Raw genomic sequence first — 21,836 nt, forward strand, 5'->3', positions numbered from 1 at the left:
AGGGCATCCCGCAATTCCCAAAAATAGGAATGAAAATCCCAAAAATGGGATTTTTTACATTTTTGCCCATAGGGTCCACATTTCTTTCAGGGCTGGGAAAATACTTTTGGAGTAAATGGAAAACATATAGAGGTTTCCAAAAATGCTTTCAGTTTTCTGATCCCAGCTTTGGGATTTTAGAACATGTCGCTCAAAGTTGAAGTTTTGATAAAAAATAGGTCATATTCGGAAGGACGCAGTGGCAACATTTTCAAAAAAATAGGACAAGTTTTTTACGCCAAAGCGTTCTGTGTAAAGATACCTTTTAGAAAACTATAAAATTGTTATATGTTCTTAAAGAAAATTTTATTTTATTAATAAAAGAGTTAAGACACATTTTGGGCAAAAAACGGCAAAAATCTAAAATTTTTTGAATTTTTAAATTAAAAAACGTAAATTTTTTGGATCTGTAAATGACATTGATCTGAAATTTTTTGTATATTATTGGAAATTTTGTTGTCTAACAAGAAAAAATTGAGTCCATTTGGTCCAAAATTACGCCCGGTATTCAAAAAAAGGCGGACCAAGGTATGGTAAATTTTGTATCACTAAATTTTTATATATCTATAACTCTGATATTATAAGAGATAAGTAGTATGCCCAAGCATGTTTTTTTCAAGATCTCGTCAAGCGCTTTCAGAAGATATAAAAATCTTTGTATTTGGGTGAAAAACAAAAACACGAGTTTAAAAATTTTACATGTCGTAGGTACTCTACTTTAAGCCGCCACAGCTCCGTCCCTGGAGCATCTGCGGGGTTCATCTTCAAAACTTAAACTCGAATACTCCTTGGCTACGATCACGCCAAATTTTATCCCGATCGGATCAGCCGTTTAGAAATGCCAGATTTATTTCCAAAAAATTTCCATTCTGCCCCACTGTGTATACTGGAATAAAGTACATTTAATTACATGAAATATAGGGTTTTTAAATACTCACTTTTATGCATAAAGAGCTATTTTACAGGTATTAAAAAAATACCTGTATAGTTCAAACTGTAAACAATTAATTTTCTAGGGATATGGTCGAAAAGAATTTTTTCAAATTAATTTGCAATACAATAGCATCCTACCCCCAATCTTAACAAGCATTCAGCATTTAATTATATTAAAAATCGATGAAAGTGTTATTAAGTTTCATTAAAATGGTTTTCATGTTTTTTTCCATGTTTATTTTTTAACAATTTTTAAAAAATTTTATACTAATTTTTATAAAAAGTGATAAATTTATTTTATGATAAATTAACCATTTTTAAATAGTTATATATTTTTTATAAAAGTTCTTTAAATAATAAAAACTAATAAAAAACGAATAATTGGGAACGGCCGTCCATATGATACCATATATGAACATAGCTAAAATTTGATTTATTTTTATATCCACCATCAAAAAAGATGGGGGGTATATTGATTTTGTCATTCCGTGTGTAACACATCGAAATATTGCTCTAAGACCCCATAAAGCATATATATTCTGGGACCTCGTAAGATTCTAAGACGATCTAGCCATGTCCGTCCGTCTGTCCGTCTGTCTGTTGTTGACACGATGGCGTCCACAAAATAAGAGATATTGAGATGAAATTTTCCCAAAATATATTTTATTGATCAGAAATGTTTGGTATTGAAAATGGGCAAAATCGGTCAACGATTTTATTTGAATTTTAATGTTCACATTGATGAAACAATGAGAAAATATTTATTTGCCAGCAAATCAATTTGTTTTATGAAAATCATCCGCATTGCTGTTTGTTAACATGAAATATTTTATGTTCAGATTCGACAAACAAAGTTTTTTTCAATCGTGATATATATTAATATTATACACTTTTTATATAAAAGGGCCCTGAAATGAATATGTTGACATATAAATCTACTTTTAAACTATATAATTCAGAACAACTTTCACAAAATTTACCAAAACCACATATTGTCTCCCTTTTCAAAATTCTTTGGGCTTGAGTGGTAAAAAATTACCTTTAAAATTAGCAACTAAGCAATACAAAATATTAATACTTAAGATTTCGGATTTTTAATAATTTTCTCCTTTAAAGCATGATTTAAACTCTTCAAAGCATTTGGAAAAGGATTGTTGAAAACACGTTAGAGTCGAAAAGAAACAAGATAGAAAGCTGAAATATTTTGCCAAAATATTTTTTTTGACCCAGTTTGATTTGTATTGAAAATGCGAAATATCGGTCAACGATTTCACCTAGCCTCAATATTATGCCCTATTCAGAAAATTACTATATTGCTTAAAAAATCATCTATAGCGATGAAATTCATTATAAAAAGTTTTATTGGAAATGTATTTGTCAAAATTTATGAGGATCGGTATATAATTGAATCTCTCCCTCATAAAAAGTCTCCTCTGAAAATGACTTTAAAGCTTATAATGTACTGCAATATAGCAACAAAATACAACATAATCAAGGTTTAATGGAACTAAAATATCTCTGTCAGATTTTATGAGAATTGGCCCATAATTGACCATACGTCTCATATAAGATCTCTTACAGAAAATTACTTTAACGCTCATAACTGTCTCCATAATACCATAGTATTATAAAGGGGAAACCGAAAACATGCTCTAAAAAAGTGTTTTAAGCGCTTTAAATATGCCGTAAAAAACTCAAAATATACTCTTAAAATTTAAAAAGTATGCTCTAAAAGTAAAATTTTTAATTATTTTTTAACATTAAAAAGCTCAAAAAGACAGAAATTGTAATAAAATAATAAATGTTTAGTTATATTTCATCCTACAAGATTTTTTATAATTGATTCATCTCATAGTTTGAAGAACTAGTTTAATAGAATTCCGTTTTACGTTCAGATAACCAATAAATAACATGAAACCATTTGGACCCCAAAAAACATAATTTCAACCGACAAAGTTTGACACATTTCTACCAAATGTATTCATAGCTTCTAAACTGACATTTTAATCGGTGTTGTATAAATTCCAATAATTAGTTTTTTAAACTATAAAAATGGATTGGTCTCATGAAAACAAAAGTAATAGGTTTTAGGTCTGATTTAAAATGTAATGCTTTATTGAACAAAAAACTTTTTTAAGTTCTACAAACGAATTTTTTTCAAAATTGTAAAATAGGCTGAAAAATTAAAAATAAAAAAAATTAAATTTTATTTTTTTTTAAATAAAGTTTTGAAAATGTAAAAAACGAAAAAAGCGAAAACATCAAAATATGCACTAAAAGAGTAAAATATGCTCTAAAAACTCGAAAATATGCCTTAAATATGCTAAAAAAGTCAAATCATGCAAAATTATGCTCTTATGGGTAAAATATGCAAAATATGCTCTAACAAATCGTTGCCAAAATTCTTACATTGGTCTGAAACGTATAAATATCTTATCCATGAGTCTATACGACGCGCCACAAAAAACATGCATTTGCATATTTTGGTTTCCCTGATTATAACATAGTTCCACTTCAGAAAATGAATTTGTTATTTTAATGTCCAAATGTAAACATAAAAGAAATAAATATAATTTTGTTTACTTTTTTCTTAATTTGGTTATTTTTTATTCGAATTTTGGTTAGAAAAAAATTTTATTGTGGCAACAAAAAACAAAAGGTACTTTTTGAATTTTCTATAATATTGAAGATTGAAACATGAAATTAAGTATGTAGAGTTGGAATTAGATGAGAACCCATAAAAGGGAACTTTTTTACTTTTCGTTATTCAAAAGGTATTTTTTGAATATTCTATAACATTAAACCTAAAAACTTGAAATTACGTATGTAGAGCCCTTATTATGTGAGAACATGTAGAGGTAGTTTTTTTGTACTTTTTCGTTTTTCAATAATATATTTTTGAATTTCTCTAATAATGAACCTAGTAGCATAAAAATAAGTATATAGAGTTGAATTTTGTTGAGAACCCATAAAAGAAAACTTCTTGGTACTTTTTCGTTTTTCTAAAATGTAATAATATCTTCCTGTAATAAACTACAATCAATTACATTATTAAAAGACAAATATTTTACATCATCTACATACATCAATATCTTCGAATTTTATAACGGAGGCTAAATCATTCAGATATAACACAAAGGACCTAAATGATAGAGGTATAAGTTCCCTGAAAAAAGTCTGCAAACATATCAGATATAACAGGCCCCTCAGATGATACAACATCATTGAATTTCATAGATGATGGAAATCCACTTCTAGGATCTACTTTTATTCTATCCCTCATTCGATGTAAATAATCAGAATAGCACTTACGATTCAAAGTATTAAACCAAGTACGGACAACTGAATATTTAACATAGTTAACTGTAGAATGATTTTCAATATATTTCCTAAACAATCTACTTTTAAGATTACGAACCCTTTTCAGCTCTTTTGTAAACCAAACAGGAGCATTATTGGTCCTTCCAATATTAACTAACGGATATATAAAAAAGATGAAATATTCAAATCAAAATCAGTACTGAATTGCCAAGGCGAACTGCTCAAAAAATTTCTCATTAAATATTCATTTGTCCTTCCGAACATAAACCGTTTTTAATGCTATTATTAGATGAAGGGACACTAGAGAAATGCGAAATATCCAGTAAAATCAAAAGTGTAGGATGGTAAGTATCTTCGGGGTATACAAATGGTAATGATCTCGACAATGATATATTCGAAGAGTTAGAAAGGACAAGATCCAAAAATCTACCACCTTTATTAGGTATATTATTATATTGGATAAGACAAAACTCAAATAATGAAATAAAAAATGCATCCCCTAGATTAGAGGATGATAATGGAATTAGTCGGGAAACATCCGGACAAAAGATCCAAGTTACCTTCGGTAAATTAAAGTCACCAAGTACGATTAACGTATCCTTTGCGGAAACTTTTGATGCAACAACACCAATCAAATAAGAATGTTGCGAATAAACGTCAAGAGAGGATTTCGGTGGAATATACGAACATATTATAAATATAGAAGTATTCATAAAAGATAACCGAACACATATAAATTCAACATTAATAGGAAAAAACATTACGCTCGGATAAAAAAAAAACTCTGAACAGCAATTAAAATGTTTTTCTATAAAATCTTTTCAAAAGCAAATTTTAATTATAAAACTTAATTAAATTGTATTTGAAATATAACTGTAAATGGTCAGATAATATTTATGTTCCAGTTTACTCTCCATATTAATTGGCAATAGTGAGATTTGTATTTGTTACAGTATTTATGCTACAAACTAGTTATCCAGGATTTGTAACAATCTTAAAATATTTTACACGGTATATATAAAGTTTCTGATTTCTGACTACTTTTGTTTAAGCTCGTCTCTGTACTATCAATATATTCATATGTAAATTTTTTTTAAGAATGCACACTTTGAGTGTATTAATTCCCAGCAAAAACTTGGTAATGAATTGCAATATGTAACCACGTACATATTAATATACTTTTCAATGACTACTTCATATCTTTCTAATAACATATAAGTACTTCAATAATGTGTTATATAGCAAATACTTTTAAACTCATTAGTCAACTTTTTCGATAAGATATTTTTTAATTATTCTTTGTTTTCCTCGAAACATTTTCAAATTGTATTTAAGTTGTCAATAATGTTGTATTGTTTTTTATTTTCAGATATATTGCTTAATTTTAGAACAACTTTTGTTTCAACCAAAGGTGAAGTTGTTTCCGATTCTAAAATGATAGCTATTAATTATCTAAAAGGATGGTTTGTGGTGGATTTATTAGCTGCTTTGCCATTTGATCATTTGTATGCTTCGAATTTATATAATGGAGAAGTAAGTTTACAAGAAAAAATTAACCTGAATATTTTTTACAAACAAATAGTTAGTTCGAAAGAAGGATGTACATTAGAGTGTGTCGAAAAAAAGATGAGTCATTCACTAGTACGATTAAAGATATGTTAATAACATTTCCACAAAAATAAAAAATATTTTTTTGCCACGCTTAGAAATGCCGCCCGTTTTGTATTTTATATATTACGCCGCCACTTGAAGTCCGATCGTAACATAACATATATCAATATTTATGGCTATACTGCACAGTGGGGCAGAATGGAAATTTTTTGGAAATAAATCTGGCGTTTCTAAACGGCTGATCCGATCGGGATAAAATTTGGCGTGAGCATAGCCAAGGAGTATTCGAGTTTAAGTTTTGAAGATGAACCCCGCAGATGCCCCAGGGACGGAGCTGTGGCAGCTCAAAGTAGGGTACCTACGACATGTAAAATTTTTAAACTTGTGCCATTTTTTTGTTTTTCACCCAAATACAAAGATTTTTATATTTCCTGAAAGCGCTCGACGAGATCTTGAAAAAACATGCTTGGACATACTACTTATCCGAGTTATAGGCATTTAAAAATTTTGTGATACAAAATTTACCATACCTTGGTTCGCCTTTTTTGAATACCGGGCGTAATTTTGGACAAAATGGACTCAACTTTTTCTTGTTACTTAGACAACAAAATTTCCAATAATATACAAAAAATTTCAGATCAATGTCATTTACAGATCCAAAAAATTTACGTTTTTTAATTTAAAAATTCAAAAAATTTTAGATTTTTGCCGTTTTTTTGCCCAAAATGTGTCTTAACTCTTTTATTAATAAAATAAAATTTTCTTTAAGAACATATAACAATTTATAGTTTTCTAAAAGTTTTCTTTACGCAGAACGCTTTGGCGTAAAAAACTTGTCCTATTTTTTGAAAATGTTGCCACTGCATCCTTTCGAATATGACCTATTTTTTATCAAAACTTCAACTTTGGGCGACATGTTCTAAAATCCCAAAGCTGGGATCAGAAAACTGAAAGCAGTTTTGGAAACCTCAATATGTTTTCTATTTACTCCAAAAGTATTTTCTCAGCCCTGAAAGAAATGTAACAAATCCCATTTTTGGGATTTTTATTCCTATTTTTGGGAATTGCGGGATGCCCTTTGACCTTTTCAGTTCTTTTTTTGCATTTTCCTTTTTGAAATGACAAATTTAACAAGCGTTGAAGATTTCATTGAGTTCTGTTCATAAATAAAGATTTTGTCATATATTACATATTTGTTAAATTTCTAAAACTATGATTTATATCAAAATTTTAATAGGGTCGCAGATAGATACAACAATTTAGTTCATATTTATCCCTTAATATCTTTTTTTAGTTAGATATGGAAATTCTTGACCCTCTACAAAAAATTTCAAGCCAATATCTCAATTACATTCAAAAATATGTTCATGTAAACCTGTGTCCTTTAATTTCATCTTTTTCATATTTTAGTATTAAGTATGACAGAACATACATTTGGTGTTGAATAAAATATTTGGACAATTTTTAAAAATTATTTATGAAAGGTCCTATTATGCTTAAATTTTCAGAAATTTATAACTATTTTTTACCTAAATTTTTTCGACAGATCATTTCGTTGTTTCGTTTATGATCATGTAGGTAAAAATATACAGGTAATGATAATTTCGTTTCATTCACTAATAAGAAATATCAATGACTGAATTACAGGTTATAGTAATATAGTCCTAAATGTTAATAGGTAGACAGTTCGTAATTTTTTACTTTGGAATACCTGTATCGGAAATGACAAGAATTGGTATATAAGTAAACTTCTCAGATTTTAAGTACCATATTTAATAAATCTACAATGAAGATTACATTAAAGTACGAAGAGTTGTGTTCCGTTTTATGGAGTGTATCTTCAAAAGGGTCAGAAAGAATTGAAGACATTTCAAATTATATAAAAACTACATATAGTAGAAAAGTAGACAAAACAGGCATATCAAAAATTGAAAACTTTTTGATGTAAAAAGTAAGTCTGTGGATGGAAATCAAAAGAAATTTCGATTAAAATTTTGTAGTTGGATGGAAACTACTACGGAAATCTCAACTTACAACACATCAGCAGGAGCGCCTTGCAAGTCATACGAAGACTTATGTTCAAGGTCAAAAAAAGAGGGTCACACAAAGGAATTCTCTATTAACGTATCATATCAGCTAAGCTTAACAATGATTGATAGAAAGGTCAGCAATACCATAACAGAAACTTCTTCCTTCTGGAGATGCTCAATATGTAATGAGAAAAAGTCGCAATTCTCAAATATAGACAAAACAGAAGTATTAATGAAGAAGTCCTGTCTTTCGGAATTTCACCACTTCATGCCGGAATACGATTTTTGGATTACTTTTTACACATAGCATACGACCTCAAATATAGAAGTGTGCCAGAGAATCTTACTAAATCAACAAAAAATAATGAAGAATTGAAAGAACTGAAAGCTGCGGAAAAAAGCAGAATCCAAAAAGAATTTAAAGTTCAGATGGGATTAAACATCGACAAACCACTTCCAAGTTGCGGTAGTACAAATGACGGTAATACGGCGAGAAGGTTTTTCGCGATTTTGAAATTACTTCAAAAATAACTGGAATCGACAAGGAGTTGCTTCGAAGAGTTAACACTATTTTAATGGCACTGAATAGTAAACATAAAATTAATGAAATCGATTTGGGGAATATACATCTGAAATTTCTAAATTACTTGTATCTCTGTATCCATGGAGGGAACTAACACCAACAGTAAACAAAGTATTGTGTCATGGTCAAATAATAATTGAATCGAATATTCTTCCACTTGGAGAGTTAACAGAAGAAGCCAGGAAGCGAGGAATCGAGATTTTAAGCATGTTCAACTTTTCAGCTTAAGAGAAATGCTCCAGGCAATCACAGAATGAAGATATTTTTAATAGTTTACTTCTATCTTTGATCCTGTTCTTTCAACTATGCGAAAAAGATGGATTTGTTATGAAACTCTATCATCTCAAACGAGGAAGATTTAAAGGACTTATATTACCTCAGGATATGTATACCGATATGACAGATTATTTTATAGAAAATAAGTAGTGTTAGGAATTAACTATATAAGTAGGTTGTAAGAATTAATTGTATTATGTTTAAGATAAACAGTTCAAATAAAAAAGCTATTATACTAACTGATGATATTGTATTAAATTGTGTTTTATATTTCGGTTGGCGGGAAAGGTGGTTTGTGTGGGGTGATTTAGGTGTTGTTGTGCGTGGCTCATAATAAAATTATATTTTTTATTGTATATACAATGTTATAGTCTTTAATAAAATAATTATCTAAATAATTTTTAAAAATTGTCCAAATATTTTATTCAACACCAAATGTATGTTCTGTCATACTTAATACTAAAATATGAAAAAGATGAAATTAAAGGACACAGGTTTACATGAACATATTTTTGAATGTAATTGAGATATTGGCTTGAAATTTTTTGTAGAGGGTCAAGAATTTCCATATCTAACTAAAAAAAGATATTAAGGGATAAATATGAACTAAATTGTTGTATCTATCTGCGACCCTATTAAAATTTTGATATAAATCATAGTTTTAGAAATTTAACAAATATGTAATATATGACAAAATCTTTATTTATGAACAGAACTCAATGAAATCTTCAACGCTTGTTAAATTTGTCATTTCAAAAGGAAAATGCAAAAAAAGAACTGAAAAGGTCAAAGGGCATCCCGCAATTCCCAAAAATAGGAATAAAAATCCAAAAATGGGATTTGTTACATTTCTTTCAGGGCTGAGAAAATACTTTTGGAGTAAATAGAAAACATATTGAGGTTTCCAAAACTGCTTTCAGTTTTCTGATCCAGCTTTGGGATTTTAGAACATGTCGCCCAAAGTTGAAGTTTTGATAAAAAATAGGTCATATTCGAAAGGATGCAGTGGCAACATTTTCAAAAAATAGGACAAGTTTTTTACGCCAAAGCGTTCTGCGTAAAGAAAATTTTAGAAAACTATAAATTGTTATATGTTCTTAAGAAAATTTTATTTTATTAATAAAAGAGTTAAGACACATTTTGGGCAAAAAAACGGCAAAAATCTAAATTTTTTGAATTTTTAAATTAAAAAACGTAAAATTTTTGGATCTGTAAATGACATTGATCTGAAATTTTTTGTATATTATTGGAAATTTTGTTGTCTAAGTAACAAGAAAAAGTTGAGTCCATTTTGTCCAAAATTACGCCCGGTATTCAAAAAAGGCGAACCAAGGTATGGTAAATTTTGTATCACAAATTTTTAAATGCCTATAACTCGGATAAGTAGTATGTCCAAGCATGTTTTTTCAAGATCTCGTCGAGCGCTTTCAGGAAATATAAAATCTTTGTATTTGGGTGAAAAACAAAAAATGGCACAAGTTTAAAAATTTTACATGTCGTAGGTACCCTACTTTGAGCTGCCACAGCTCCGTCCCTGGGGCATCTGCGGGGTTCATCTTCAAAACTTAAACTCGAATACTCCTTGGCTATGCTCACGCCAAATTTTATCCCGATCGGATCAGCCGTTTAGAAACGCCAGATTTATTCCAAAAAATTTCCATTCTGCCCCACTGTGCAGTATAGCCATAAATATTGATATATGTTATGTTACGATCGGACTTCAAGTGGCGGCGTAATATATAAAATACAAAACGGGCGGCATTTCTAAGCGTGGCAAAAAATATTTTTTATTTTTGTGGAAATGTTATTAACATATCTTTAATCGTACTAGTGAATGACTCATCTTTTTTTCGACACACTCTAATGTACATCTCCTTCTTTCGAACTAACTATTTGTTTGTAAAAATATTCAGGTTAATTTTTCTTGTAAACTTACTTCTCCATTATATAAATTCGAAGCATACAAATGATCAAATGGCAAAGCAGCTAATAAATCCACCACAAACCATCCTTTTAGATAATTAATAGCTATCATTTTAGAATCGGAAACAACTTCACCTTTGGTTGAAACAAAAGTTGTTCTAAAATTAAGCAATATATCTGAAAATAAAAAACAATACAACATTATTGACAACTTAAATACAATTTGAAAATGTTTCGAGGAAAACAAAGAATAATTAAAAAATATCTTATCGAAAAAGTTGACTAATGAGTTTAAAAGTATTTGCTATATAACACATTATTGAAGTACTTATATGTTATTAGAAAGATATGAAGTAGTCATTGAAAAGTATATTAATATGTACGTGGTTACATATTGCAATTCATTACCAAGTTTTTGCTGGGAATTAATACACTCAAAGTGTGCATTCTTAAAAAAAATTTACATATGAATATATTGATAGTACAGAGACGAGCTTAAACAAAAGTAGTCAGAAATCAGAAACTTTATATATACCGTGTAAAATATTTTAAGATTGTTACAAATCCTGGATAACTAGTTTGTAGCATAAATACTGTAACAAATACAAATCTCACTATTGCCAATTAATATGGAGAGTAAACTGGAACATAAATATTATTCTGACCATTTACAGTTATATTTCAAATACAATTTAATTAAGTTTTATAATTAAAATTTGCTTTTGAAAAGATTTTATAGAAAAACATTTTAATTGCTGTTCAGAGTTTTTTTTTTATCCGAGCGTAATGTTTTTTCCTATTAATGTTGAATTTATATGTGTTCGGTTATCTTTTATGAATACTTCTATATTTATAATATGTTCGTATATTCCACCGAAATCCTCTCTTGACGTTTATTCGCAACATTCTTATTTGATTGGTGTTGTTGCATCAAAAGTTTCCGCAAAGGATACGTTAATCGTACTTGGTGACTTTAATTTACGAAGGTAACTTGGATCTTTTGTCCGGATGTTTCCCGACTAATTCCATTATCATCCTCTAATCTAGGGGATGCATTTTTTATTTCATTATTTGAGTTTTGTCTTATCCAATATAATAATATACCTAATAAAGGTGGTAGATTTTTGGATCTTGTCCTTTCTAACTCTTCGAATATATCATTGTCGAGATCATTACCATTTGTATACCCCGAAGATACTTACCATCCTACACTTTTGATTTTACTGGATATTTCGCATTTCTCTAGTGTCCCTTCATCTAATAATAGCATTAAAAACGGTTTATGTTCGGAAGGACAAATGAATATTTAATGAGAAATTTTTTGAGCAGTTCGCCTTGGCAATTCAGTACTGATTTTGATTTGAATATTTCATCTTTTTTATATATCCGTTAGTTAATATTGGAAGGACCAATAATGCTCCTGTTTGGTTTACAAAAGAGCTGAAAAGGGTTCGTAATCTTAAAAGTAGATTGTTTAGGAAATATATTGAAAATCATTCTACAGTTAACTATGTTAAATATTCAGTTGTCCGTACTTGGTTTAATACTTTGAATCGTAAGTGCTATTCTGATTATTTACATCGAATGAGGGATAGATAAAAGTAGATCCTAGAAGTGGATTTCCATCATCTATGAAATTCAATGATGTTGTATCATCTGAGGGGCCTGTTATATCTGATATGTTTGCAGACTTTTTTCAGGGAACTTATACCTCTATCATTTAGGTCCTTTGTGTTATATCTGAATGATTTAGCCTCCGTTATAAAATTCGAAGATATTGATGTATGTAGATGATGTAAAATATTTGTCTTTTAATAATGTAATTGATTGTAGTTTATTACAGGAAGATATTATTACATTTTAGAAAAACGAAAAAGTACCAAGAAGTTTTCTTTTATGGGTTCTCAACAAAATTCAACTCTATATACTTATTTTTATGCTACTAGGTTCATTATTAGAGAAATTCAAAAATATATTATTGAAAAACGAAAAAGTACAAAAAAACTACCTCTACATGTTCTCACATAATAAGGGCTCTACATACGTAATTTCAAGTTTTTAGGTTTAATGTTATAGAATATTCAAAAAATACCTTTTGAATAACGAAAAGTAAAAAAGTTCCCTTTTATGGGTTCTCATCTAATTCCAACTCTACATACTTAATTTCATGTTTCAATCTTCAATATTATAGAAAATTCAAAAAGTACCTTTTGTTTTTTGTTGCCACAATAAAATTTTTTTCTAACCAAAATTCGAATAAAAAATAACCAAATTAAGAAAAAGTAAACAAAATTATATTTATTTCTTTTATGTTTACATTTGGACATTAAAATAACAAATTCATTTTCTGAAGTGGAACTATGTTATAATCAGGGAAACCAAAATATGCAAATGCATGTTTTTTGTGGCGCGTCGTATAGACTCATGGATAAGATATTTATACGTTTCAGACCAATGTAAGAATTTTGGCAACGATTTGTTAGTTAGAGCATTTTGCATATTTTACCCATAAGAGCATAATTTTGCATGATTTGACTTTTTTAGCATATTTAAGGCATATTTTCGAGTTTTTAGAGCATATTTTACTCTTTTAGTGCATATTTTGATGTTTTCGCTTTTTTCGTTTTTTACATTTTCAAAACTTTATTAAAAAAAATAAAATTTAATTTTTTTTATTTTTAATTTTTCAGCCTATTTTACAATTTTGAAAAAAATTCGTTTGTAGAACTTAAAAAAGTTTTTTGTTCAATAAAGCATTACATTTTAAATCAGACCTAAAACCTATTACTTTTGTTTTCATGAGACCAATCCATTTTTATAGTTTAAAAAACTAATTATTGGAATTTATGACAACACCGATTAAAATGTCAGTTTAGAAGCTATGAATACATTTGGTAGAAATGTGTCAAACTTTGTCGGTTGAAATTATGTTTTTTGGGGTCCAAATGGTTTCATGTTATTTATTGGTTATCTGAACGTAAAACGGAATTCTATTAAACTAGTTCTTCAAACTATGAGATGAATCAATTATAAAAAATCTTGTAGGATGAAATATAACTAAACATTTATTATTTTATTACAATTTCTGTCTTTTTGAGCTTTTTAATGTTAAAAAATAATTAAAAATTTTACTTTTAGAGCATACTTTTTAAATTTTAAGAGTATATTTTGAGTTTTTTACGGCATATTTAAAGCGCTTAAAACACTTTTTTAGAGCATGTTTTCGGTTTCCCCTTTATAATACTATGGTATTATGGAGACAGTTATGAGCGTTAAAGTAATTTTCTGTAAGAGATCTTATATGAGACGTATGGTCAATTATGGGCCAATTCTCATAAAATCTGACAGAGATATTTTAGTTCCATTAAACCTTGATTATGTTGTATTTTGTTGCTATATTGCAGTACATTATAAGCTTTAAAGTCATTTTCAGAGGAGACTTTTTATGAGGGAGAGATTCAATTATATACCGATCCTCATAAATTTTGACAAATACATTTCCAATAAAACTTTTTATAATGAATTTCATCGCTATAGATGATTTTTTAAGCAATATAGTAATTTTCTGAATAGGGCATAATATTGAGGCTAGGTGAAATCGTTGACCGATATTTCGCATTTTCAATACAAATCAAACTGGGTCAAAAAAAATATTTTGGCAAAATATTTCAGCTTTCTATCTTGTTTCTTTTCGACTCTAACGTGTTTTCAACAATAAATATATGTCTCTTCGCAGATTCGTTAACAAATGTAATTAATATTTATTTTAAAAAATAACTGAGTTTTTAACGCGTTTTAGCGCAATTTAAAAATACTCCACATATGACTTTTTGGAAAACAATTTTATATTATAGAATTCTTATCATTTTATGTACATATTTGGAGATTTCGTTCGAAATTTGGGTAAAATAAAAACTAGTATAAAACATCATCTAGAAAATGTAAATAAAGAACTAAAAGTCATGGTGAGATAGTAGAAGTCAAAGGTCATGAGTATCAAATCTTTGCATATATCGCGATTATTGTTCGTCGTACGAGTTTAGATGTTATTACAACTTTTGTATACAATACAATATAGAAGTTGCAATTATACTTTAAATTTAATTTGGAGGACATAATCTGCTAAGTACGTAGACTATTCCCACCAATTTTTTTTTTCATATAAGTATCGCGAGTTTTTACTTAAATCGACCCAAAAAGTGATTTTAAGTTCATGGATGCACCAAAAGGAGAGAAAGGATTCATTATTAACGGTGTTAGATTGACTAGTGTAAATAAAATAATATTACGGTGTTGTTATGATTTTAATCAACTCATTTAATATGTGGAAAACTCATAGGTAATTTTGCTGAATCCTAACCAATTAAGATATCGAAAAATACCTTTGTGCACATAAGTATAACCAGTAGATGTATAAATTGCAGTAATAAACAAATTTCGAATAGTGAAAAAAAATCCACATATTACCAAAATTCAAAACAGCACGATATGTATATTTAAATAATTGATTAAAAACTAGAGATAAAATAAGTTTTTTTTTTTAATTTTATATTTGGAATAAAAGCAAACAGCATTTAGTTCAATTGTTTGCAAAAAATAACCAAAACGAAAAAATAATTCACATGTACACATGCAAAATAAAAATAACCAATTTTGGTTAATAATAACCAAAGTGGCAAAACTGCTCCCCATACAAAATGAAATGAAAACTTATTGTTAACAGCGGTTATAGTTCCAATTGTAATTAAGCTGTTAAACAGGCTTTTCTTTCTACACTACAATCACTTTATTCTGTGTTTTTGGATTTCAGGCACTGGGAGAAAAGTTTGTAAAATGTTTTAGTGTAGTGATAAAAAATAACATAAAATTTCTGGATTTTGCATGAATAAAATTGAAAAAAAAAAAATTAAACACGATATGCATTTATTTCCAATTTTAAATGCAAAGTGAACCTTTGCATATATTCCGTGGAAACAAAAGAAATTAAATAACACTGTGTGTAAGTTATTAAGTCATGGTTGAATAACCATATACGGACACCACTGTATGTTGCTCTTATCATATAAACATATAAAGTCCAAAACAAGTAGGAAAATATAGTCGGGCATGGCCGACCATGTACATAATACCCTACACCATGAGTATATTTTTAAAATTTTTATTCTTTATAAAGAATCCTTTATGTTGAATAATACCATAATTCCAAAATATTTAAGCAAATTATTGATAAAAAACTAAAATTTCTAAATGAGGCTTTATATAGGTCAAATATGGGCCGATTCTCGGTAAACTTCGGAAAAGGATATATTTTTAAATAACAGTTAGTTTTGTTGAGTTTCATTGCGATACAAATGGTTACAAGTCAATTTTAGACGTTTAAGACATTTTTTGAAGGGGGGCTTGTATGGGGGCTAGGGTCAAATATGGGCCGATTCTTACGAAAATCTGCAGTGTCATTTATACTTATATAAAACTTATTTGTGCCAATTTTTAGAGAGATAATAGAATATTTGACATGATTATGGCATACAAAGTTCAAATCGGAAGGTACGGCTAGGTGAAATAATGGACCAATTTCAACCATTTTCAATGGGCTTCTTCTCTGTGCAAAAAAACATGCTTGGTCAAAATTTCATCAAATTATCTTGAAAACTGCGGTCTGTACCTTGCGCACAAGGTTTACATGGACAACCAGCCAGCCGGTCAGACGGACATGTCTTAATCGACTCAATAAATCGACTCAACAAAACTAACTGTTATTTAAAAATATATCCTTTTCCGAAGTTTACCGAGGATCGGCCCATATTTGACCTATATAAAGCCTCATTTAGAAATTTTAGTTTTTTTTATCAAAAAATTGCTTAAATATTTTGGAATTATGGTATTATTTAACATAAAAGTTTCTTTATAAAAAATAAAAATTTTAAAAATATACTCATGGTGTGGGTATACTTTACTACTTGTTTTTTAAATTTTTTCCTTGTTCGGGCCTTCAAGTAGCAAACCGTCTAAAAAAAACAGTTAACTACATAAGATCTCAATAAACAACTTTCTAGAATATGTGAACTTCCTAGGAATGACAGGTAAGGTCGCCAAAATGAAAAGTTTCCTGAACATTTTTTAATTCCATTTGGTTTTTCTTTAGTTCTACATTAGGGTGGTCCAAGGGCCACTTCTTAGGAGGAATACCGCTAAAACGACGCGATTCAATAAACTAAATACGGGAAAAATAAAAAACAATTTTTTTGTGAATGGTCCTCCGTTCCCTACCTGCGATTAAAAATCTTGATCTCAGTGGAATATATTCAAACATTTTTTCTGCAATCTTTTGGAATTGGGTGTGAAAAATTCGGCAATTTAAATAAAAATTATTAAAATTGTTGTTAGTGTATTTCTGGTCCGCAAAATGACTTTTATTGTATTATAAGGGGCATACAAATTTCAAAAATTTCTGAAATGGACTAAACCAAATGCCAAATAATTTTTAGAATATTTATTTTTTGCACCAAAAATATTCTTCATTTTTTTTAAATAATTTTCCGTAATCAGTTCAAAATTATGAAATTCGACATAAACTAATTTCGTGTAAGCTAATATTTCTTCTAAAGGAACCGAAATCTCTTTTTATCAATTTTTGTGGGGATCAGTCCATAATGACACCACGCCATATAAATTCCGCCCCAGAAAATGACGCGAAAAATACGAATACAGCAATGCAATTCGACATAAAACTATTTTGATTTAAAATCTCTACCATATTTTATGACTTTAATGCTCCTTAATGGCTTCAAAATACAAGTAGATGGAATTCTAAACAAATAAGGACCTGAAATCTTCCAACAGACTTTTATGAGAATTGGCCCATATATGTATGTATAAATAACCCTACTTCCTATAAAAATTAGCACTGTCAATAGTAAAACCCCCATTAATGGACATCTTTCATGAGTTACAAAACATTTTTTTATAGATATCCCACTAAGCGACAAAAAGGGTGTTAAAGGAAAACACATAAGCTTTCTTCTGAGCAAAAAAAAAATAAAAAATGGGTCCATTTTTTTAAAAAAAAGTCAATAAAGTTTTTGATTATGCAAAAAATTTAAAAATTTAAAATCTTGAGTTAAAAAATATTTTTTTTGATAGATATCCCACTCGCAAAAAAAATCAATAATTTTAAATATTGAGTTACAAAATATTTTTTATAGATATCCCACTCGTATCCCACTAAGCGACCATATAGGTCGCTTAGGAAAAGACTTAAGCTTTCTTAAAAAAAATAAAAAGGGCCCATTTTGAAAAAAAGTCAAAAATGTTTTTGATTAAAAAAAAAAATCAAAAGTATTTCATTAAATTTTTTTAATTTTTTTCGAAAGATTGCATAAATAGCTATCTAAACTATTTGGGACCCATTTTGCTAAGAACAATAGGTAATAAGTTACATGGATGAGAAAAAACACCTGCATGGCCAAAATGTCAAATTTTGACCGCCTCTAACTTAGAAAGTTCACGAGCGATCTTGTTGAAAAATTGTGTCTGAATAGAACTAACTATGGTGCAAATTTCATCGATCGGAAGACATCGATTTCAAAAGTTGGTTCACTTGACGTGAAGTGCCCCATAGACATATAAATTGTCAATAATATTTTCGAAATTAAAAAATAAGAAAAATAAATTTAAAAAATTTGGTAAGTAAGAATAAAAAGAACTAGTTATATTGAATCTTTTTTTCTGAGTTGATTGATAGGTTTCCAAAAGTAGCACAAGAACCCCAAAATCTTAATAAGTTTTATAAGATCTTAAATTGGTCTATCAAATTCCAAAACAATCGATCTATATTATATCCAAGCGTCCATAATAACTCGCTTAAAATCATCTGCAGCGATGAAATTGTTCATAATCAAGTTTACCTCTATATATGTAAATCCTCTTTCAGAAAATAATTTTTTCTTAATAAATTATTAAAACATATTAGTATTATGATACATTCGAAAAAATTATTTGTTTTAAAACATCCTTCTTAGAGCTCGGTCCGCGATCCAAACCATTAAGATCGTATTCCGAAAATAAAACCGATACACGATACTAAAATTTTAGCATAAATCTAATAAATGAGCAAATCTTGGTAAAACGTGTTGTGTTGGTGCGTGAGTAAGATTCGGGATTCCCGAACTTTTACCTGTTTTTACATGTTTATACATTTTTATTTTATTGTATATTTTAAATTTTAATGATTTTTTTGAAAAATGTTTTTGAAAGATGTTAGCCTTTTTATCATGTAGTCACTTCATTGTAGTGACACCAAACTTTTAGTAAACAACACTCTTTTAGATTATTTTTTTTTCAAACATTTTTCACAATTACTGCACAATAATATTAAAATAATTCACTTCTTAATTTAATTTACAGTGTAAATTATAAATTACAATAAACATATGCAAAAAAAATTTTGAGAAAATTTTCTTAAAATTTCACAAAACATCTCAAAACTAAATTTTTGCAGTTCTCTAAACAAATTAAACTTTAAAGTTCTTTACTTATAAAAAGTGCAAAATAGAAGAAAAAATGCCAAAAATGCACTAAAAATTTCTAGCAAAAAATGAAAAAAATTCTAAAAAGCATCTAGCACTTTTTTCTAAAAAGCTGACGAAAAAAGTGCTAAAATTGCACTTTTAATTCCGATATGGCAACACTGATTGTATCTCAATGTTGAATTAAATTTTGGTTCTTTATGATACGAACCGAACGATTTGCAAAAATGACACCGAGGCCCAAAATCTTAGGGGGCCATAACTAAAAAAGTACATGACTTTGGGCAAAGCTATAAACTACAAAAATACGACCTTCTAATAAGTATCTAAAGTGTTTAATATTTAAATATATAGCTAGTAATTCGCGATCAAATGTACTATACTTTGTTTCCGCCGTAGTAAGTTTTCTTGAGAAAAATGCCAAGGGTTCAACCTTACCATTAAAAATTTGTTGTAAAACACCACCCACAGCAATATTTGAAGCGTCAACAGTTAATGCTAAATTTGCAAATTTATTGTAATGATTTAGAAGAACGCGAGACGCAAAACTATTTTTAATCTCTTCAAATGTATTGATAGCACTATCGTTCCATACTAAATCTTTTCGTCTTTTTTTAATAGCATCGTTCATTAATTCATGTAAGATCGCGGTTTTATGCGCTAAATTGGGTATATAACGGTGGTAGTAATTTACCATACCAACGAATTTTTGCATCTGTTTAACTGATAGTGGACGCTCAAATTGTCTTATAGCTGAAACCTTTTCTTCTGATGGTTGAATACCTTTTTCGGATATATTGTGAATCAAAAAATTTATATTATCTACTCCGAAAGTACATTTACCCGGTTTTATGTTCAATCCGTATTCATCTAATCGTTGAAATACTATTCTCAAATGTTCATAATGCTCCTCTTCACTTTCGCTAGCTATTAGAACGTCATCTATATAAGTGAAAACAAAATCTAATCCACGAAATACTTCATTTATAAAGCGTTGGAATGTTTCAGCTGAATTTCTTAAACCGAATGGCATTCGTAAAAATTCAAACATGCCAAATGGTGTAGTTATTGCAGTTTTGTAAATATCTTCCTTTGCCATTGGTATTTGATGATAAGCCCTTATTAAATCTAATTTCGAGAAGATTTTCTTATTTCGCATATTCATATTTAAGTCATGAATGTGGGGTAACGGATAGCGGTCCGGAACTGTCACAGCATTAAGTCTTCTAAAATCACCGCAAGGTCGCCAATCGTTGGGATCCTTTTTTGGGACAAGATGAAGTGCTGAAGAAACAAAAGAGTTTGATGGTCTGCAAATTCCAGCTTTGACTAAAAATTCAAATTCCGTCTTAGCTACTTTATATTTTAAGGGATCTAACCTTCGAGGCTTAGTAAATGGAAGAAGACCTTCGGTATTCAATCTATGAACCGTTAAATGTTTCACAGGTTTAGTGTAATCTGGTTCCGCAGTTAATGAGGGAAACTCTTTTAATAATTGAGTGTATTTATTATCATTCGCAAATAATTTAGGTAATGATATATTACATGTGGATGATATTGCATTTACTCTTAAATTAGTAAGGGAATCTAATAATCTTTTGTGTTTTACATCTATTAAAAGACCGTATTTACTAAGAAAGTCTGCACCGATTATAGGTTTCGAAATGTTAGCAATAAGAAATATAAATGGAAATTCTCGCCGTAAGCCTAAATCAATAGTGAGAAGTTTTTTTCCATACGTAGAAATATTAGAGCCGTTAGCCGCGGTTAAAACAATGTCTGATAATTTGTTACTATTTTGGAATTTAGTGGAAGGTAAAACTGAAACTTCTGCTCCACTATCTATTAGAAAATTTAATTTATTGATCTTATCAAAAACAAAAAGGCGACGAGACATTGAGTTTACATCACCATTGTTTGTCGCCTCAACAATGGGAGATATTAGTTTGACGAATTTTTATTATTGGAACAGGGTTGTTCGCAACGAATAGCTTTATCTCCAAAACGGTAATGAAATCTACAAAGCCAATCTCTGCTAGTAGAACGAACTCTTGAACGTGAATTTCTCCTACACCTACTTCGAAAAGAAGAACGTGCTTGCCTGTCATTTAACTCCTTTTTAAGAGAGTTGACTTCAATGCATAGTTTCGTCACATTTTCACACAAAGTTTTTGTTAAATTTTCTACTACATGTTCAATGTTTGTTGGGTTATGTTCTTTTATATTTGCCACTTCGCCATTAAACATACTTCCCATATCTTATCTGCTAATTGTATCATTTCGGAAATGTCGTTATGATTTGATCCTGTTAAAGCTACATTAAGACTCTTTGGTAATTTCCTCAACCATAATTTCTTTAAGATATCTGGACTAAAACTATTTCCAGCTAAAAGAGACAATGAGCGATAAAATTCGGATGGTTTTCTGTTACCCATTTCACTGTCGGACAATATTTTCTCTAACCGGGAAGTTTCACTCAGTGAATGTCGTTCTACTAATACCTTTTTCAGATTATTATAAAGATTATTAGGTGGTGGATTCTGTATGATATCTAGAACAGTTAATATTACTTCTTGTGGAAGTGCTGTAATA

The 21,836-nt window shown here is 29.1% G+C and overlaps 1 protein-coding gene across 1 annotated transcript in view; it reads right to left on the reverse strand.

Moving 5' to 3' along the window:
- The window catches only part of LOC111682897 (potassium voltage-gated channel subfamily H member 8), a 227,754-nt gene that overhangs the window by 133,328 nt on the left and 72,590 nt on the right, over positions 1–21,836 (reverse strand). Inside the window, exon 7 of the mRNA XM_046953397.1 lies at positions 10,730–10,893. Coding sequence (XP_046809353.1) covers positions 10,730–10,893 — 164 coding nt within the window. The remainder of the gene's footprint in view (positions 1–10,729; positions 10,894–21,836) is intronic.

The sequence above is a fragment of the Lucilia cuprina genome, chromosome 6, assembly GCF_022045245.1.
Source record: "Lucilia cuprina isolate Lc7/37 chromosome 6, ASM2204524v1, whole genome shotgun sequence".
NCBI classification, from domain to species: Eukaryota; Metazoa; Arthropoda; class Insecta; order Diptera; family Calliphoridae; genus Lucilia; species Lucilia cuprina.